General features: G+C 50.1%; 1 protein-coding gene across 3 annotated transcripts in view; it reads left to right on the top strand.

Annotated features, from left to right (window-relative positions):
• The window catches only part of ILDR2 (immunoglobulin like domain containing receptor 2), a 57,419-nt gene that overhangs the window by 14,014 nt on the left and 24,044 nt on the right, over positions 1–19,361 (top strand). For 2 of the 3 annotated variants that reach the window (XM_066371395.1, XM_066371392.1), the window contains exons 2-4: positions 326–658; positions 1,529–1,648; positions 18,604–18,660. In XM_066371395.1, the coding sequence (XP_066227492.1) occupies positions 326–658; positions 1,529–1,648; positions 18,604–18,660 (510 nt within the window). The remainder of the gene's footprint in view (positions 1–325; positions 659–1,528; positions 1,649–18,603; positions 18,661–19,361) is intronic. The other variant, XM_066371394.1, reaches the window with a different exon arrangement.

Below are 19,361 nucleotides of genomic sequence, written 5' to 3'. Positions count from 1 at the left end.
TGGTGGGAGGGGGCTGATGCTCAAATCAGCTGAGCTATTTTTAGTGCCTGAGGCTGAGGCTCAGACCAACAAGCTATCCTCAGCACACGGGGGCCCATGCTTGAACCAGTTGAGCCACTGGCTGCCGGAGGGGAAGAGGAAGAAAAAGGGATTGGGGGAGAGGGTGTGGAGAAGCAGATGATCACTTCTGCTGTGTGCCTTGACTGGGAACCAAACCCGAGATGTCCATACGCCCGGCCGAGGCTCTTCTGCTGAGCCAGCCGGCCAGGGAGGGGCCACGGATGCCATTTGGACGCCATTCGGATGTGTCTGTTCTGTGTTGCAGCCCTGGCGGAAGGCCTTCAGGTCACAGTGCCTGACCAGAAGAAGGTGGCCATGCTCTTCCAGTCCACGCTGCTGCGCTGCCACTTCGCCACATCCTCCCGTCAGCCCGCGGTTGTGCAGTGGAAGTTCAAGTCCTATTGCCAGGACCGCATGGGGGAGTCCTTGGGCATGTCCTCTCCCCGGGCCCAGTCCCTCAGCAAGAGAAACCTGGAGTGGGACCCCTACTTGGACTGCCTGGACAGCAGGAGGACCGTCCGAGTGGTCGCTTCAAAACAGGGCTCGACTGTCACCCTGGGAGATTTCTACAGGGGCCGGGAGATCACGATCGTCCATGGTAATGATGCCTCTGCTCTGAATCCAGGCAGTGGGAGGGACCGGGTCCCATTCTTCCCAGACCCCTGGGGGTGGGGGGTGGCCTCTCCAAACTTTGATTTTTATGAAACATGGGAGCATCAGCAAGCCTCGCAAACTGTTTTAAAGGGAGGAGGAGGGGGAGGAGGGGAAAGGGGGTGGAGCATGGGACATCTGGAGAAGACACTCCTTCCTGAGCCCAACCTCCACTCTCAGGGGCTTGTCACATGAAAGAGGTTCTAGTGAAAGCACTTCCTCAGTTGGACACCTTACACCGTGACATCATCAGTCTTTCCTGAACTCAGAAAGCAGACTTCCTCTTGGGAAGAAGGGACAAAGGCACGTGAGGTCTGCCTGGCCCAGGCCCCAGGGGGCTTTGTCTCTAGTCCATCCTCTCTCCTGCTCCCTAACGCTTGGGATGGGGAGAAGGCCCTAAGAGTCTGATACGGGATTATTTCAATTTTGAAGAACTCCTGTGAAGCCAGCTCATTTGCAGGAGGAGTCCAGAGTAATTCTAGAAAACATCTGGCTCTCGGGGACCTCGGCCAGCCAGCTGGCCTGCTTGGTTAAGAGCAGTCTTCTGTTTCTACAAGGGGCTTGGAACAAGACCAGCACATCTGATGCGGCTCCAAGTCTCTCTCCTTAGGGATGCTAGGTTTTGTTATTCTGCCCGTTTGCTTTAGATAAAGCGCACATCTTGTCAGCCACTATCCAGGTAAAGAAACAGAATACTGCAGACACGCCCCCCAAAGGTCTCTCACGCCCCCCCTCCCCACACACACACCCCCATAGTTCCAGGGTCCCTCTCAGAGGCCACCTTTAGGACTTGGTTCTTCCTTTTCTGTGATAACAGATGCAGACCTTCAAATCGGGAAACTCATGTGGGGAGACAGCGGGCTCTATTACTGTATCGTCACCACTCCTGATGACCTGGAGGGCAAAAACGAGGACTCGGTGGAGCTGCTGGTGCTGGGTAAGCGAACACCATCCGAGGTCGCGCTGGATGGCTTGCGAGAGCATTTCCTCTTGGCCTTTCTCTACCTGTCCCCGAGCCTGTCCTGCATGGTGCACACATAGTCTCAGTCTTCTGTGCACGGACAGTTGGGGGTTAGTTAGCACACCCTCTTTAAGTGCAGAAGCTTCCCTTCTTCTGCCTTGTTTCTAGAAGGCTGTGCCTCTCTTTTCATCAAAGCCCTGAATGTTTCTTCTGCTTTCTTAGGGTTTTTTTTTTACCCTTTTTCCCATTTGCACCATTAACCCTGGTTTCTCGCTGCTCTAAGCTCTCTGTACTTACCTTTTTATATGCTAATTGATGAAGACAATGCCAAAGGCCTTTGAAGGACAGGAGTGGGGGGAGGGGTGGGATGGGGAGAGGGTGACCAGGGAGAGAATGCTCTGGTGAGTCAGGACCTCCTGAGACCTCAAGAATCTTTTCCCCCGGGCAGCACCTTCACTTAAGACAGTTTTGGGAAAGAGGGCTGTTTGTGACCTGGGAAATGCTACCCAAGAGCATGGCGGTGTTTAATGGAGAGGCTAATTTCAGGACACCTAGAAGTGTTTGAGTTATTCTCAAAGTAAATATAGCTCTAATCCTTATGAATATTAATTTCTCCACAAATGAAAACGCATTACTTTTGGCTACTGTGGGTCCCCTCTCATAGGTTGGATGAATGTTAATGGGCAATGACCTCCTTCTAGGAACTGAACATAGCACGTATTTCGTGCAACATAAATGTTGAACAAGGAAATTAGAATGAAACACAGGAATGAAAAACAGACTAATGAATTGTAGGAAAAGAGGCAAACACTGGGAGCCATGTTTTAAAGGAAATTACTTTTTTAAAAAATAGTTTTTAAGAAGCCCTGTGATAACAGTTTGGGGGGAATGTTTTAGGTGCTCTTTTTTAAGTGAGAGGAACTAGTGAAAAAGACTCCCACATACACCCCGACCGGGATCCACCTGGCAACCATGTCTGGGGCCGATGCTCAAGTACTGAGCTATTTTTAGGGCCTGAGGTCTATGTGCTTGAACCAACCAAGCCACGGCTGTGGGAGGGGAAGAGGGGGAGAAGGGGGAGAGGGAGGAGGAGAGAAGCAGATAGTTGCTTCTTCTGTGTGCCCTGACTGGGAATCGCAACTGGGATATCCATATGCTGAGCTTATGCATTATCCACTGAGCCACCACCCAGGGCCTCAGGTGCTTTTTAAAAAAGGCAAATGAGGTTGAAGGTTCATTTTTACCCTCTGTGGGAAACCCAGTACCCAGAGGAAAAGTGCAATTTGCTTGCTACTTAGGATTTTTCATTTTTCTCCACCATGGCTGTGTGATTTTACCAAATTCACAGTTCTGCCACCTTGATTTTATAACGTACAAAATGGGTTAAGGAAATAGGTATTTATTAATAATCACTGCTTTTATTATTAATAACCAACCCTTATTAGATGATGACTTAATTCAAATATACAGCTCACAAAAATTAGAGGATATTTCAAAATGAATATCTAGTGGCCCTGGCCGGTTGGCTCAGCGGTAGAGCGTCGGCCTGGCGTGTGGGGGACCCGGGTTCGATTCCCGGCCAGGGCACATAGCAGAAGCGCACATTTGCTTCTCCACCACCCCCCCCCCTTCCTCTCGGTCTCTCTCTTCCCCTCCCGCAGCCAAGGCTCCATTGGAGCAAAAATGGCCCGGGCACTGGGGATGGCTCCTTGGCCTCTGCCCCAGGCGCTAGAGTGGCTCTGGTCGTGGCAGAGCGACGCCCCGGAGGGGCAGAGCATCGCCCCCTGGTGGGCAGAGCATCGCCCCTGGTGGGCGTGCCGGGTGGATCCCGGTCGGGCGCATGCGGGAGTCTGTCTGACTGTCTCTCCCCATTTCCAGCTTCAGAAAAAAAAAAAAAAATGAATAGTGATAAAAAAGAAGCATTTTTTTTTATTACACAACATCAGAAAAGCAAACGACAAGTCAAAAGAAAGTTCAATTATACCAATGAGATGCAAAACCAACTTTTATCTCATTGGTGAAAATGCACTATACAAAAGGCTGAAAGTACTGGAGTATCTGCACGTTCCCTGATCCTCTAATTTTTGTGAGCCATATATATCTACCTTGGGTCCAATATATAATAAAGCCGTGGCTGCTGTGATCGGTAAAGGAATGGGAGACGTGACAGGGGTTGAAAGGGAAAAAAGAATGAGAAAGCTTCCGCCGACATTGTAAGAGAATCCAGGAGAATCAGATTTGGGATCCGCTGTGACTCGGTAACCCAGGAGGGATGAAAAGATATGTTTCTGCCTAATCACACATCACTAATGGCCGGGTTTCAAACAAGCGGCGCACTGAGCCTACAATTAGCTAATTGCCAATGCAACTAGTGAATAGCCGGTGCAGTCATTCGTAGGGAAGTAATGGCCTGCGCAGGACACGAGGCCAGGTAAAAAAAACAAAACAAAACACGCTTTCAGTATCATGCCCTGGCTGGGTAGTTCAGCAGGTTAGAACGTCGTCCTCATATGCCAGGGTTGCAGGTTCGATCATCCAGGGCACATACGAGAACCAACCAATGAATGCATAAAGAAGTGGAACAACAAATCGATGTCTCTCTCTTAAGTCAATTTAAAAAACAACAACACTTTAAATAATTTGATCTGGTTCTGCAAATGTGGGGAAAGAAGAGAGAGAGAGAGAGAGAGCCCTGTGATCTGAGGCTGTGCCAGGAGTTTGAAGGGTACGCCTCTGGACCAGACGTACAAAGTAACTCAGGGGAAGAGATGCCAACCTCAGGACACAGGGAGGCGGGGGAAGGAAGGCTCGGATGAAAATGGTCACCGATGACGGGCGCAATGATGAAGAATAGAAATCAGGGCTCCTCAAGATGAGTCGGAAAGAAGAATGGGGGGGAGGGCTGCAGACGGGCTCTCCCAGCAGAAGAAGCATTTGTGTGAGACCAAATGGCACATGCTAGGGCTCCAGGGGAGAACACACACAACCCCGCTGTGTCCTACAAGTGAATCAGGAACCTTCAAGGCAAGATGCATTTGCCCTGGAAACATTTTAGGATGACAGCTAGTTGCTTTCGTTATTTAAAGGGGATTAGTTTGAAATCTACTGAGAACGTTCTGGGGGCGTAAGGGACTGTAATTACTTTCCAAATGCGATATCCTGGGTTTTCACTGCCTTGACTCCCTTTATAACACTTTTCAAAATACTGCCAGAGTTTTAAAAATGCCAGTTATTTGGTGGTTGTATCCCGCAGGCCTGTTTGTTAGGCGTTGTTTTCGGTGAGACCAGAAGAGCAACCTAATTTCTGAGGTCAGCTGCAAGGAGAGGAAGAGCCCTGTGGGCGGAGGATGGGGTCCGCGAGTTTGCTCATTTCAAGTTCCAAGAGCCTCCGGTTCAGTCATTGAATTTCCTATGAGGACTGGTTGGTGGATCGGGTCTAGTGAGAGAGGATCTGGGACGGGGGCATGGGAAGTGTCCCCAGAAGTGAAGTCACGTAGAGGAGGGCTTGGAAACTTGCTCCTTTGGGGATGCCGGTCGGAGCTGTCTCCCCTCCTCTACTTAAAAAAAAGAAATTGTGGTTGCTGCTTGAAGTCATGGAAGACGATGTTTACCTGTCCCAGGTCGGCTGTAGCATTTCACTGTATTTCTTAGCAAAACTGCCTGTTGACCACTGACCGAGGCCCTCCCGTCAGAGGCAGAGCTGTTCCTGTCTGAGTTGCTCCCTCCCTGCTGAGCATGGACCTCCTTTCCCCAAGCCTCTGAACCGTCTATAGATCGCTCTGGATGCGTCTTCCAGAGGGTTCAGAATTATCCCGAGGCAAGTGCTTCAGTGAAACGGGCAGACCGCCACGGCTTCACCATGAAACGGTTGAAACTGTACAGAGCGCCCTTTTCTATCTTTTTGATGATTTGGAAGGTAAAGCCGGTCTGAAGTCAGATAGGCACACGGTGTTTTGGGTACGTTGGGATGACAGTGTCAGGGATCTTAGATATATGTTTATAGACAGACGTTTGGGATTGTAGGGCCACACCAGCCGTTACAGAGGGCGGGAATGTCCAGCAGTCTGCCACCCTGAGATTAGACATGGGTCTAGGATCAGTGGCGCGTGAGCCCAAGCTGTTTATCACCTGGAACCCTGCCACTGTTTGGACAGGAACAAAGTTCCCTCCGGCAGCTCTGGCTGGTAGGAAGTGACCTCGCTGTTCAGGAAGGCTCAAGCAGGGAGCTGATTATTTTAAAATCTAAAAGCAGCTCGCCTTGCTCTTACTTCTTCCCGTGTATAATATGCGGACCTGACCTCTTCCTTCTGATGTCCTGGGCGGTCGCTTGTTTTTGAAGGGCCTTCAAGCAGAAAAAAGGAGGGAAAGGGGCCTAGCGGAAGTATGGCTGGGTGCCCATTCTTGCCTCTGGACCGAAAGTAGGCCAAGAGGCCGTGAACCAAGGCGTGTTTGGATTAAAGCTAAGGAAGACTTTCCTAATGGTCAATAACAATTTTTGGAAACTGTGACTGGGGGAGAGAAATTATAGAAACTCCCTCCTCTGCTGACAGGCTTTTGACACAGGACAGGTTCTCTCGTCCAGGGTCTGAGGATAACCAGTCTGGCTTTCAGAGTCCTTTCCATGATTGTGACTTCATTTCCAAGTCCTCAGTTTGCAAAGTTCTTAGTCTCCGGAGAGGGCTATACGCGCCTCGAATACTGCGGTCTTGTTCTGTTTTAATATTGTCTGTGCTGGGGGAAAGGGAGGCATGTTTTTGAGAAAATGTCAAACAAAACAGAAAAGCATGGAAGAAGAAAACATCCCCCGTAATCTCCCCATCCAGAGCTGACGGTGGCGTTTGACAGAACTCTTGACTGCAAGGGAAAGACCTGGCTCGGGAACTTTTTGGCGTAGGGAACCGAGAAGTCCAAGGGTATTAGCAGCGTCAGGCCTGGCAGGACCCCGCGTGCAGACTGAAAGAACTCTCCTCTGTGGCAGCTGCGTCCCCGGACAGGGACAGGGACAGGGTCTCTCGGGCAGGCCTGGCCATCAGTGGTCTTTCACACCTCCCGTTGCAGGAGGACGGAGTGCCTTTCTCTGCAGTTTTCGCAGAAGGCCTGTTGTTGGGGTGGGCTGTGGGCCACTGTTTCCAAGAATGCCAGGCAGGCAAAAACAAACACTGCCCACATTTTGCAGATTCATCAGTTTCTGCATTTTTCCTGGCCAAATGCAGTTGTACCCCAGGAGGCCAGAGATAGGTGTGTTCTCAGCAGGCCCTCGTGAGTGAGTAGGCGCTAAGTTGGGGTTTCATCCTTCCCTGCGAAGGGCATGCCATGGGATGACCTTGGTTTTCCTGTCCTGCTTCTCTGTGTTTTCATCCTGGGACCTTCCCAGGGATACTACCTGGAAACAAGTGTGCATACTTTTTTCTTAAGTCAAGCTGTTCACGTTACTGTGCCTGAAATTGTTATACTGGTCTAAAAGAAACCTCAGTATTAAAAGCCATTCAAAACATAAGAAATTAGGGAGTTCATGGAAGGGGGCATCTCAGCACTGATTTTAGAGATTAAAAAGATATTATTTTTTATTTTTCAGTGACCACTAACATACATCACTATATTAGTCACAGGTGTACAACATAGTGATTAGACATTTATATAACTTAAGAAGTGATCACTCTGATCAGTCTAGGACTCATCTGACAGTATATTAAGTTATTAACAATAGTATCGACTGTATTTGCTCGAGGGTGTTTGACTGGGACATGTTTCTTGGGCTGTGCAGAAGGCTCCCGCACTCACCCCTGTGTCAGCAACACTACACTGTATTTGAATCGCCCCGCCCCCCACCACACCACACCCCCAGGACATTAGTTCTGGCTGTTTGAAAGGTGACTTGTTGCCAAGGTTCCCTTCCCCCCCCACTTGTCCCCTTTGCCAGCCCAGCCTTGTGCTGCTAACCACGGAGATTTGCCAATTAAAAGGGCTGCAGCTCCCAGCGTCCCCATGGCAACAGCCTCCTTGGAGGTCTTTGTTGCCTGCTCCAACTTTGATCTCCGAGAGCGCTGCTGCTCTGGAAGGTTTACAAACAGAGGAAGAAGGGGGAATTGAATTGGAGGGGAAGAAAGGAAAAGTTTACTCCTGGCAGAGGGAGAGGAGGCTTTCATTACATAGAGCCGCCTGCTCTAGCCCTAAACCCACCCGGGTGACGCCTGTGGGGACACCTTCGGATATGGGGCTCAGCCCACGTTTTCATTTGTGGACTCGCCCATGCTTTTCAGACTGCAGGCTCCAGGTGAGAGACCCAGTGTGGCATGGGTTCCTGGAGGAGGATGAAAGCACCCTCTCTGTCCTCGGTAGACACCTGTGCCTGAGAATGAAACCATTCCGGCCTCCGGGACAGGAGAGGGAGAAAACTAACAAGGGGCGACCTTATTGGGCCCCAGCCCCCGGGCTTGGCTCCCAGCCCTCCCTCCCGATCCTGGCCTTCTCCGCCCTGCGCTTACCTAGATGCCTCTGTTAGCCTTGGCTTTGAGAAGAACCAGAAGAACGTGTTGAAGGGATGGCAGAGAAGGAAGGGCCAGAACAGGGAGCCAGGAGTCAACTACAGCCCGATGGGGTGGCAGCTCTGGTGCCTCCGGAACAGGGACCAAGCCCCTCGCTCCCTGCAGGAGCCCCCGCCCTGGGCTGGCAGACCTCTCCATGCCATACCTGCCATCCGGCTCTTTGACAGGTGCCGTGAGGGCAGCCAGGTTTGCTTCATATCAAAACTACGATTTCAAGTTCACTGGTCGTTTTGCGTGCTACGTGCCTAACACAGCAAGGATTCAAAAATCAATAAATGACACTGCCTTGTCCCCATACAAATCACTGTCTTTGGTAAAGATGGAAATTGTCTTTTTTGAAGCAATTAGAGAACACAAGGAAAGATGAAGACTGTATTTGATATGAACTATTCAGGCTATTGATTCTTAAGAGGAGGCAGTTTTGCCCCTCCCCCTCCCCAGGAGACATTTGGTAAGGTCTGGAAACAATGTGGGTTGCCCCAGGTGTGTGTGTGTGTGGGGGGGGGAGCTATTGGTGTTTAGAGTCCAAGGAGGCTCTTCAGCGTCCTCCAGAGCATAGGACGGGCGGCCTCCTCCAACCAACAGAGTGATCTGGCCCTACATGTCAATAGTGCCACGGTTGCAAAATCCTGATGTTGACCAAAGGTCTATCTGGGTGCACTTGAGGAGCATGGCTGTGGGGTGAGATATCCCAGGACTCGGGTGCACCCAAGTCACCTTGGATCTGTCAGTGTCCCTGAGCCTGGGTTCCTTATCTCTAAACACGAGGGAGGAGTAAGAAAAGTTACAGGAAGACCTCTTGTGAGGATTCAGTGGCATATCATCAGAATTCAGTTAGTGGGAGTTCCCTTATCCCCCCCCCCCCACATTCTTAATCCCGGGGAACCTCTGGAGGGATTCCCACAGGTTCCAGGACTCCCCACAAGAGAGCTGATGCTCCTTCCACCCATTCCTCAGGCAGAGAGGCTTTCACGAGCCCTCTGTGAATCAGCAGCCCTGTTACTAACGGAGTCATGTTTTCTCGGGACCTCTGTGCAGGGCCCTGCCTGTGGATTTGGGGACACGCTGTCCCTTGGTTGCTCTGTTTTGGCCACTGTTGGAGGCCTCCAGTTCTCAGGGGATAGCCCCTGCTTCCTCCTGGTGTTGACTGAGTAACCTAAAGACAAGGATGGAGTCCCTCAGGCCATGCGATGAAAGTCTGGAGGGCTTTGGGGAGCACCCAGGACTGAGATGAGGATCTGCGAGGTCCTGGGCAGACTCGATATGGCGAATAGGGGAGCTGTTAATAATTTATGTCAGGACAATGGGCATACACTGGGGATGTCTAGGGAAAGGGGTGTGATGGTCCTCCCGTCTGTAGACATGACCACCTTGAAGGTTTTTTCCTCTTGATTGACAAGAACTCAAGTTCCAGAGGAGCTGGGAGGCAACTTGGCCCCCTCGCTGTGTCTGGAGTTTTCTTCAAAGGACCTGCGATGGGCTTATCTCCAGGTGAGGGGCCCAGCCAACAGATGGCGGTTTGCATAATATCCCATCCCTGAAAAAACCGGCGCTAAGATTTCAGCAGTGTACGGGACATCCATTTAGGCTTATTCCATCCTGGGGGTTGTGAAGAGAACAAACCGGGGTCTAGGAGGGGCTGCTTGCCCCTCCCAGGCCCCCAGCCCCCAGGGGCATAGCAACACGCTCCCACCTCCCCAGCCCCTCCCTCCTCCGCTCCTCCCTCAGCCTCATCCTGCCTCACTTGTTGCTCATCACGGTGGGAGGAAACTGGCCTTCAATTAAGTGTATGCATTCCTGTCTCTGCGGTTGCCCTGGCAATGGGGCGGGGAGCAGCTGGGTCAGCCACCAGCCTCATTGTAATTGCTGGACCCAGGCGCAGCAGACCTGTGTGTGAGGCCTGTGCGCCCGGGAAAAGGGGTGTCACCGAGAAATCCGCTCAGCCCTGCACAGGAAGAATGGCAGCCCCTGGAAGCCCGTCGGGAGACAAGCCACCCATTTTTCTGCAGAGCCAGCTGCTGCTATTCAAGTGCTGGTGTGTGCGTTCACACGGAGGGGGGCCGGCCCCCCGAGGAGAGGGCAGGAACTCAGACAGTCCAAGGCTGTCAGGGGTGCGCCCTTCCTCTCTGTCTGCCGTAGACCAGACCAACGGAGGACATTTTTTTGGTTAAGGAAAGTAGCTACGCTTGGTATCTCTGTATCTAACTAAGGTGCCAGCACCAGTCGGATGGAGGGAGCCCAGGAGCACCCTGCAGTCACACCCAGAAACTTAGTTTCCTCCTTCCCTTAACCCCACCCTCCTCCACAATCATTTTGGAGGCAGATCTGGCTGTCCTCGGCATTTCATCTCGGGCCAACTCGAGCATGTTCCATCACTGATCGTTTTTAACATCGACGCACTCTCCGAGGGCGGGGGGTGGGATCACCACAGCACTTGGCAAAGGCAGAGTACTTTGCCAGTGGTTTTTTAAATCATGGTCTATTAGTTTGTTAGCAGCATGGCGAATGCCCTTGAATGAAATCGTACTGTGTGAGCACGGGTTCAGTCATCATTTCCTGGTTGCAGCTTCCAACGGTGCTGAAGTTTTTAACTATCTCTCATATTCCCTACATCCAAAAATTATACTTTAATTATGTAAGGAGGTCAGCATGTGATGTCACAAACTCATCTGAGGGTTGCTCGCCGCAAACACTAGGGGATGAGGAAGCCGTTACCGCACATTTCTAGATGAGGGACAAGCAAATCTGGAAGGACGGTGAGGTGTTGGCAAAAAAATAAAAGAAAAGAAAATATTGGGATAGGGTGAGCAGACCCAGGCTCTACCCTTGGTTTGATTATTAGCCAGCTGTGTGGCTTAGGTGAAATTCACAACCTCTCTGAACTGTCGGGTTCCTGAAAGCATGGGTGGGCTTCAGATTCGATGACTTGTGGTGTCCTTTCTCGCCATCAGCCCTGATTCTAGAATTCAGCTTCATGAATAGAAGTCAGCGATTTGGACCAGCCTTATTTAAAATCACTGCCCCAACGTCCAAAGCATTTATGAACGGTTAATCGCAGATGGTCTAATAGTAGTCATTGGGTGGTGAGAAGCCAATGTTAGAATTCTTCAGTATAATTTAAAGTGAACTAAAATGTGAAATACAAAGAGAAAGAGTTCGCAGATGAAAAGGTATCTTTAATATGTTATAAAATGTATAGACACATTTTATCAAAGGTAGGGAGGCCAGCTCCACATTCATGATAGGCAAGCAGAAACTCGCGCTGAACGCACGGTTGCCGTGGGGATACAGAATAAAAACAGGGATGCCCTAAGGAAATGTCCAACCTATTTGGGATTCCACATAGCCACAGGAACAACTTGACACTTACAAGGGCCAGAAGAAGGTATCCGCTGTCCCCCGGAGGCTTAGAAAAGAAACGTTTTAGAGGGTTAGGAGTGGAGAGAATAGGGGTGGGTACTGTCCATCCCTGAAAGTAGACCTGGGGCATCTTAGGCAAGCCTGGCAGTGGGAGGAAGCCCACACGTGCATTTGACAGAAAGGAGAAGAGGGAGGCCCAAGGGGTAGGGGAAGAAAAGCACCCGGGTTGTCCCGAACCAGCAGTTCATTTGTGTGGTAGATTGGCTAGCCCCACGAGGACTCCCAAGTTAATAAGTCCAGTGAAATGTACAGAGATGACCATGCTGTCCTCAGTGGTGACCTCATCAGGACAAAGGAAACGTGGCTACCCTTTGTACGTTAACGCTCGGACTAAGCATCAGGGCTTGGATTTCAGTTTTAAGAGTAGAGACAAATGTAATCTTTTTTCTTTGGTTGAAGTCTGTAAGCACATGGTATCTCTGCAATGGCTGCCTTAAACATACCCCAGTCTGGTGGTTTACAACATGTGGGGTATGGGGTTGGGCGGTACTTCCATCCCCCTAGGTGGTAAGATGACATTTTGGGATGTCCCAAATGCCTAGAGGATGCTTTTGGCATTGAGCCATGAGCGCTTACCCTGCTGTACCAGGTAGAATGATGCTGAATGAATGAACGGCTACTTTGTATGTTTACGAAGACCCTATTTCCACCTGGCATGGAAAAAGGCACTGTTGTGAGCGGCAAATCAGAGGCCACAGTGGGGTCTTGCTCCTGGGAATACTTCAAGGTCCCGAGGGGTGAGGTGCGTGCTCAGGTGGCCCTGCTGAGGATGCCAAGCATAGAATGCCATCCCCACCCTGAACGGTTTCTGTCCTCACACAAAGAAGGAATCCTTGCAGCTGGGAGAGGATACTCTAATAGAGGTGTGTCCAGTGGTCCCCCAAGTGTGGCGGACATACCTTCTCTGTGCATCTTTCTTCCGGGGTTGCTGGAACCCCATCAGAGTCTCGTAGGCTGTGTGTGGTGAGGATTTGGACAGAGCAGGGCAGGGGGAGGTGGGTGAGCTGTTTTCTCTGTGAAGAAGGGAAGTAAATCCTGCCGCGAGGGGCCTGGCTACCGTGAAAGGAGTGTATCTGAATCTCGGGGAGATGTCACTGGGGTAGAGTATGTCGTGCAGTGTGCAGTGATAACGCCAGTTCCCTGGATGACGTAGAACCCAATGTCGAAAATGCAAGAAAGGCTGGCTGGCACGCGGCAGGAGGAACGTAGCTGACCTCGGTTCAGTCTTGTGACGCAGTTGCAGGTAACTGATGCTGAGTTCTTACACTCACCCTGTTGGACGAGCCTCCCCAGGCCAGACCGTGAGCCTCTCGAGTGTAGGGATCACGTCGTGTTCCTCTCTGTGTCTACACCTGGCGCAGTAACCATTTCTTTGTCGACTGGATGAACAAGTGAAGGATGAATGAAGGCATTGGAGACATGCCGGAAAGAACGGTTCTGAGGAATCCGCAGAGTTCAGCCGGGGACAACGTCAAGGTGCAGCTGCAAGTAGGAAATTACGTCCTGATCATTCAACCCGAGGCATGTGAATGTTGTGGGGGGCTGTGCTGTGGGTGATGCTCAGTATATGCCTGATTCATTTTGGTTGATTCATGTGGAAATTTCTTAAAAAGTAATGGATTCTGCAAGGTTTGGGGAAAACTGAGCGCTTCACATGAAAGCTGTGTTTTCTACTAATAGCTTGAACTACGGTTTGAAAAGAGGAAACCCTCTATTCGCTGGGTCTGTTTATCATCCTCTCCTCAGACATTCAAGTGGCGGGTAGTTGCCGCCCTTCAGCAGAACCCTGGATGAGGCAGAGTGAGTCACGGTGTTGGTCCAGCGCTGCTGAAAGCAGGGACGTGTTTGCCGCAGTTGTTTGTGGGCTCCCCACGAGCCGGCATTCCGTTGGACGAGATGGGTTAGAATAGGAGGGAAAGAGAAGGGAGCCTTTCCAACTTGGTGGCACGACTCCCTGGGCAAAGGAGATGGAGACAGAAATGCTTTGCAGAAGTGTTGGGTCCCAGCATGAAACCCACTTTTCAAAATGCCTTTGAGCCAATATACGTAGTACAGCCATGGTGTAAAAGCCAGAGGCTCACACTGTCCACAGTGGACGTGATAGAGGGGCACTGTCTGCTATCCCCGCTGCCTGTTCTGAATTCAGAAGACCTTTCATCTTGCCCGCTGGACTGCAAGAGTGTATCACCCAGGCCACCAGGGGGAGCTAATCACGCCGGTGCACTATGGGGAAGGCTTCACGTCTTCTGTGGAACTGACTGGCTCTTGCTTCGCCTTCAAGGAGATTGAGAAGCTTGCTATCAGAGTGACAAGCTTTGGGAAGCTCCTGTCTGCGTTTCTGACACCACCTATTCTTACTTTAATTTCTTTAAATTACAAATGCAAAACAAAACAAAAAAATCTAAGAAAGTGAAAGCCCCTCTGTGCTCTTCCCCATGCCCCTTCCAGCTCCCCAGAAGTAGGTAGAGCTAAGCATTTGGTGGGGATACTTTCCGATTTGAAAACCTAGACACCTGGAACTTCAGTGTACAGACAGTCTGCAAATAGAAGCAAGATGGGAACACTGTCAGGTCACCAACGAGCCCGTGAAGAAATCCAGCTTTTGTGTGTTATGTGTCCATAAAGATATTTGTGTGCACCTGACCAGGCAGTGGCGCAGTGGATAGAGCGTCGGACCGGGATACGGAAGGACCCAGGTTTGAGACCCCGAGGTCACCAGCTTGAGCACGGGCTCATCTGGTTTGAGCAAGGCTCACCAGCTTGGACCCAAGGTCACTGGCTCAAGCAGGGGGTTACTCGGTCTGCTGAAGGCCCATGGTCAAGGCACATATGAGAGAGCAATCAATGAACAACTAAGGTGTCTCAACGAAAAACTGATGATTGATGCTTCTCATCTCTCTCCATTCCTGTCTTTCTATCCCTCTCTGACTCTCTTTGTCCCTGTAAAAAAAAAAAAAAAAAAAAAAAAAAAAAGATACTTGTGTGCATACACCCTTGTTGCTCGCAAGTGTGCGATCCCTGGGCTATAGACAGCCCCCCACAGATTTTGCATGGTTCATCTGGTGTTCTTTGAAAAATAAATAATACATCTTAGGAGTCAGGTGCCAACATTCAAACATCAGGATATTTCACATTAAAAATATAGGGTCTGGGCCTGACCTGTGGTGGCGCAGTGGATAAAGCATCAACCTGGAAATGCTGAGATCGCCGGTTCAAAACCCTGGGCTTGCCTGGTCAAGGCACATATGGGAGTTGATGCTTCCTGCTCCTCCCTCCCTTCTCTCTCTGTCTCCTCTCTCTCTCTCTCTCTCTCTCTCTCTCTCTCTCTCTCCCTCCCTCCCCTCCCTCTCTCCTTTCTAAAATGAACAAATTAAAAATATATATATATATAGGGTCTGATTCATCTTGAAAAATAGGAAGACTTGAAACCCAGAAGGCACATTTTGGGGGGAGCAATAACTGGCCTGATGTGGGTACTAGCAGCCCCTGGAGACACGTAATCTGCCATTTGTTACACCCCCCAAACTGGTCCGGCTGCACTTAAATTTGCATTCCCTGCTTGTTGCTATCGACAGGTAGTTGTGTTTGAGGTCTCATCACCGAGTCTCAAAGTTGAGAACAAAGAATGTTACAGAGGACCTGGCCAGGTTAGAGTGTCTCCCCAACATGCCGAGGGTGTGGGTCTGATCCCTGAGTCAGGGTTCGTACGAGAATCGACCATTGATGGCATGAATATGTGGAACAACAAATTGATGTTTCTCTCTCTTTCTCTGTCTCTCCCCCTTCCTCTCATCTAAAAAAATCAATCAATCCAAACAAATAAATGAAATAAAAATGTTATAGATAGAGTGACCTAGAGTGAACTGCCCAAACTAGGGCATGTTGAGAGTAAAATGAGGTGGTATGAATAATGACACCAGGACCGTCCTATACAAACCAAGCCAAATAGTTTTCCTGTTGATAGACCACTCCACTGACGAATGGGAAAACTGAGACCCCGAGAGAGGAAGTGATTTGCCTGTAGTAATCACCCAGTAAACTCTGCCCTGAATCCCCTCCTCCTGGTGTGCTTCTTTCTCCATTATAACATTCTCTATACTCTACATGCTATGCACGAGCCCCATATTCCTCTTAATGTCTGGGGTTTCCACAGTTGGTGATGATCACAATAGCTAATTTCCCATGAGAGCATACAAATTGGTAGCTTATAGGTCATCGATGATATTCCTATTCCGAAAGTGATTAGTGACTTGGGCTCTAACAGGCCTAGAGACATGTAAAATATTGGTAGGCTTGAGAACTAGGGAGTCAATGCAAGAAAAGCTTCTCGTCTTAGTAGATAGTTAGAAATGCTCATTGTCGCCTGACCAGGTGGCACAGTAGATAGTCAGACTGGGATGCAGAGGACCCATGTTCAAAACTCTGAGGTTGCCGGCTTAAGTGTGGGCTCACAGCTTGAGTGCAGGCTCACCAGCTTGAGCATGGGGTCTCTGGCTTGAGAGTGGGATTGTAGACATGACCCCATGGTCGCTGGCTTGATCCCAGAGGTTGCTGGCTTGAGCAAAGGGTCATTTCTCTGCTTTAACCCCCAGGCAAGGCACATATGAGAAAGCAATCAATGAACAACTAAGGAGCTGCAATGAAGAACTGATGTTTCTCATCTCTCTCCCTTCCTGTCTGTCCCTATCTGTCCCTCTCTGTCTCTCTCTCTGTCTCTCTCTCTCTCTATCACACACACACACACAAAGAAGTGCTCATTGTCTAGATTTTTTTTAAGTAAGTATTTGATAACTGGATTGTTAAAAACATGGTATATTGATTTCTTGATCACCGGCAATTGGCTGGTAATGAATAATATTAACTGATGTCTTTAAGAGATAGATGTCCAAGATCCCAAGTTCCCAAATCTGTAGCTGGCTGTCTGTGGGCTTGTTGAGTTTCCAAGAGACGTTTTCACAGAGAACACTCTGGATGAGACCGATGTGTGCTCTTAATCACGTGCTCAGACTGTGGCCCCAAACCCCATTCTGGCCTCCTGTCCTAGAAAACTGTACTAGACCACGGGTGAGCCTTAGAGGTACCCCTTAGGCTTTCATGAAGGTTGGGACTAAAGGCTGCTCTGAGCACTCTCCCTGAGGAGGTCTTTTTCCAATAGCCCCCGCAGCTCTCATGTGTCCTTTTGAGACACCTTGCAAGTAGCAGACCACTCTGACCTAATCAGCTGCACAGGATAAAATGCAGGCGGAAGAAAGCATTTTATCTTCTTGCCAAACAGCAAGCCAGAGCTAGCCTAAGTCACCCACTCTGTGCTTCTTAGCTCTTGGAATGTATGCTGGTCCCAACTAACTTTTCAAAGGTGGGACCATTCCCCATGCAGGAGACATACCCAGGACACATTTACCACACTGGCCTGCGAGTCGAGGAGAGCCTTTGACCTGACTCCCTAGCACCTTGCCCGGGTAGGGCAACTTCCTCTACCTCCTGGGTACACACCCTTGTCTTTGACCTCCGTCAGAGCTGCATTTCTGTGGAGTGGCTTCTGCATTTCATAGGAGGGGGCAGGGCCCAACCATGATCTTTCGATCCAACATATAAACCACACGTGTGAGTGACTTTTCCTCTACCCTACCTCTTCACACTTCAACAGAAATGATTTCTAAATGAACCAAGTCCGTATGCATGAAATACACCCTTCAAGTTATAGGGGTGATCTACTGAGCCTTTGAACTGTCAATATGTAGGCTACATTGGTGTAAGGAAAAAACAGCATTCGTTTCATTCTTTTTTACCCTTTGAATGGGATAACCGGCAAAGCCAAAATGACCCGCCGCTCACCTTCTATTTCTACTGGACAGAGCTATTCTAGACACACGCGTCACACCCAGAAAATGGAGTAGCATTCGCCACTGTGAGTCGGAAAGGACTTGGGAGCTTGCTTGCTGTTTCCTGGCATGCCTCGTTTTCCAGCGAGACCCCCGTGTGCGGTCGGATGTCCTGTGCGGGGCAGACGTCCCATCGGGGTCCTGATATTAATTTACCGTGAGAACAGGATAGATGAGAGCCCAGCACTTCTGTCAATGAGGCCAGTTTTTAATAAAAGGACTAACCTTCCCCACTTCTTCCTGTGACTGGTTTCTTGCAACAGGTCCTTGCCCACCGGAGCTGCGCGGGGGGGGGGGGGGGGAGCTCCTGTTCTGACACCAACCCTCAAGCTTCTGTGCCGTGTCCCACGGGAGGCACTTGGGGCCCCACAACACCAGCTGAGGGTGCCATATGGGAAAGCCATACCATCTACATATGTGCGGTGCGTCTCTGGAGCCAGAAGGAGATGAGAGGCGCGTGTGGCTGATCTAGGGTATCTGTTCTTTCCCTTCAGGGATTTTAATCATCAAAATATCTCTCTGGGCTGGAAATAGCATCATGGGGCGAGATAATCCCCGCGTTGAAAACCCAATATGTGCTTTATGTTTGTACAAGGACGTAGGTATGTGCGTGGATGTATGGAAACATCGTCGTCGTTAGTGGAATGTCTGGATCTGGGTGGGCTGGACTTCCTGCCAGAGTGCCCGGAGAAGGGTGTCCATCCAGGGAGCGCAGCTGGCGCGTGCCAGCCTGCCAGAGTGCCTGGAGAAGGGTGTCCACCCAGGGAGCGCAGCTGGCGCGTGCCAGCCTGTGACGGCAGGGTTTTCCGTTCCATAGTTGAGGCAGACAGAGTTGGAGGGAGAATTCTGGTTTTGCTTGCACCTGACAGAGGTGCAGAGCTCACTCACACTGGCCACCAGAGATGGATGGAGAGGGTTCTCTCGTTCTCTTGATGGAGCCCAGCAGCTGTGATGTGCCCCCCGGCCCCACAGAGAGCGTGGGTCAGCACCCTGACTGGGGAGGGCGCCGGCTGCAGCCACGCGTAGGGCTGTGTTTTCCTTTGCAGTAACCTCTTCCCTCTTCTTTTCTCTCTACCTCTTCCAGGCAGGACAGGGCTGCTTGCTGATCTCTTACCCAGTTTTGCTGTGGAGATTATGCCAGGTATTCACTCGTTTAACTCTTTAATCGCTCTGTTTGCTGTCCTTCCATCTGTCCGGCTTCTGCATGAGTGGCTCATGGCTCCTTTAACTTATGTGCTCATTTGTCTACATGTGTCTGTGGTCTCTTTTCCAGGATGAAGTATGCCTTCTGTATTGTATTCCTTCTGAAATTGTACTTCTTCTGTTATTAGACTCTGAAAGAGTAATGATCATTAGAAGTGGGCTGAGATGGGGACCTGGTTCCTTCCCTGTCAGGCACACGGGCTCCCTGGCCACTTCCCTGCCCATCTTGATGTCTCAGCTGCACCCAAATACCTATAATTACCCTTAACAGGGTCATTATTTATCTGCATTCCTTGTGCCCTGAGTTACACGTTTACCCCTTCATTAGTGTGCAACCGTGTGACTTGGAATCGCCTTTTATAACTTTATCAAAACATTGTTTTTTCAAACTTAATGAGAGCTATGTACTGCTTCTCCCTTGAAGGGTAGACATCTATATACCTACTGTGCTTTGTATACAATTTTAGGGCCTTCTAGGCCCCTAAGTCCTTGGCAGGGGGTTGTCTAGGAACCGTATGTCAAGGACGCCTGTGCCAAATACACACCTCTGTGTTTGTATGTAGCTTAAGTTGAACGCACCCACCTAGACAAGCCAGTGTCAGTCTGGCACAGCCCGATAGTCCGTGAGGGAAGGAGACT

The sequence above is a fragment of the Saccopteryx leptura genome, chromosome 2 (assembly GCF_036850995.1).
Source record: "Saccopteryx leptura isolate mSacLep1 chromosome 2, mSacLep1_pri_phased_curated, whole genome shotgun sequence".
Classification (NCBI taxonomy): Eukaryota; Metazoa; Chordata; class Mammalia; order Chiroptera; family Emballonuridae; genus Saccopteryx; species Saccopteryx leptura.
Note: the sequence above shows the minus strand (reverse complement) of the source record. Positions and strands in the feature narration are given on the sequence as shown.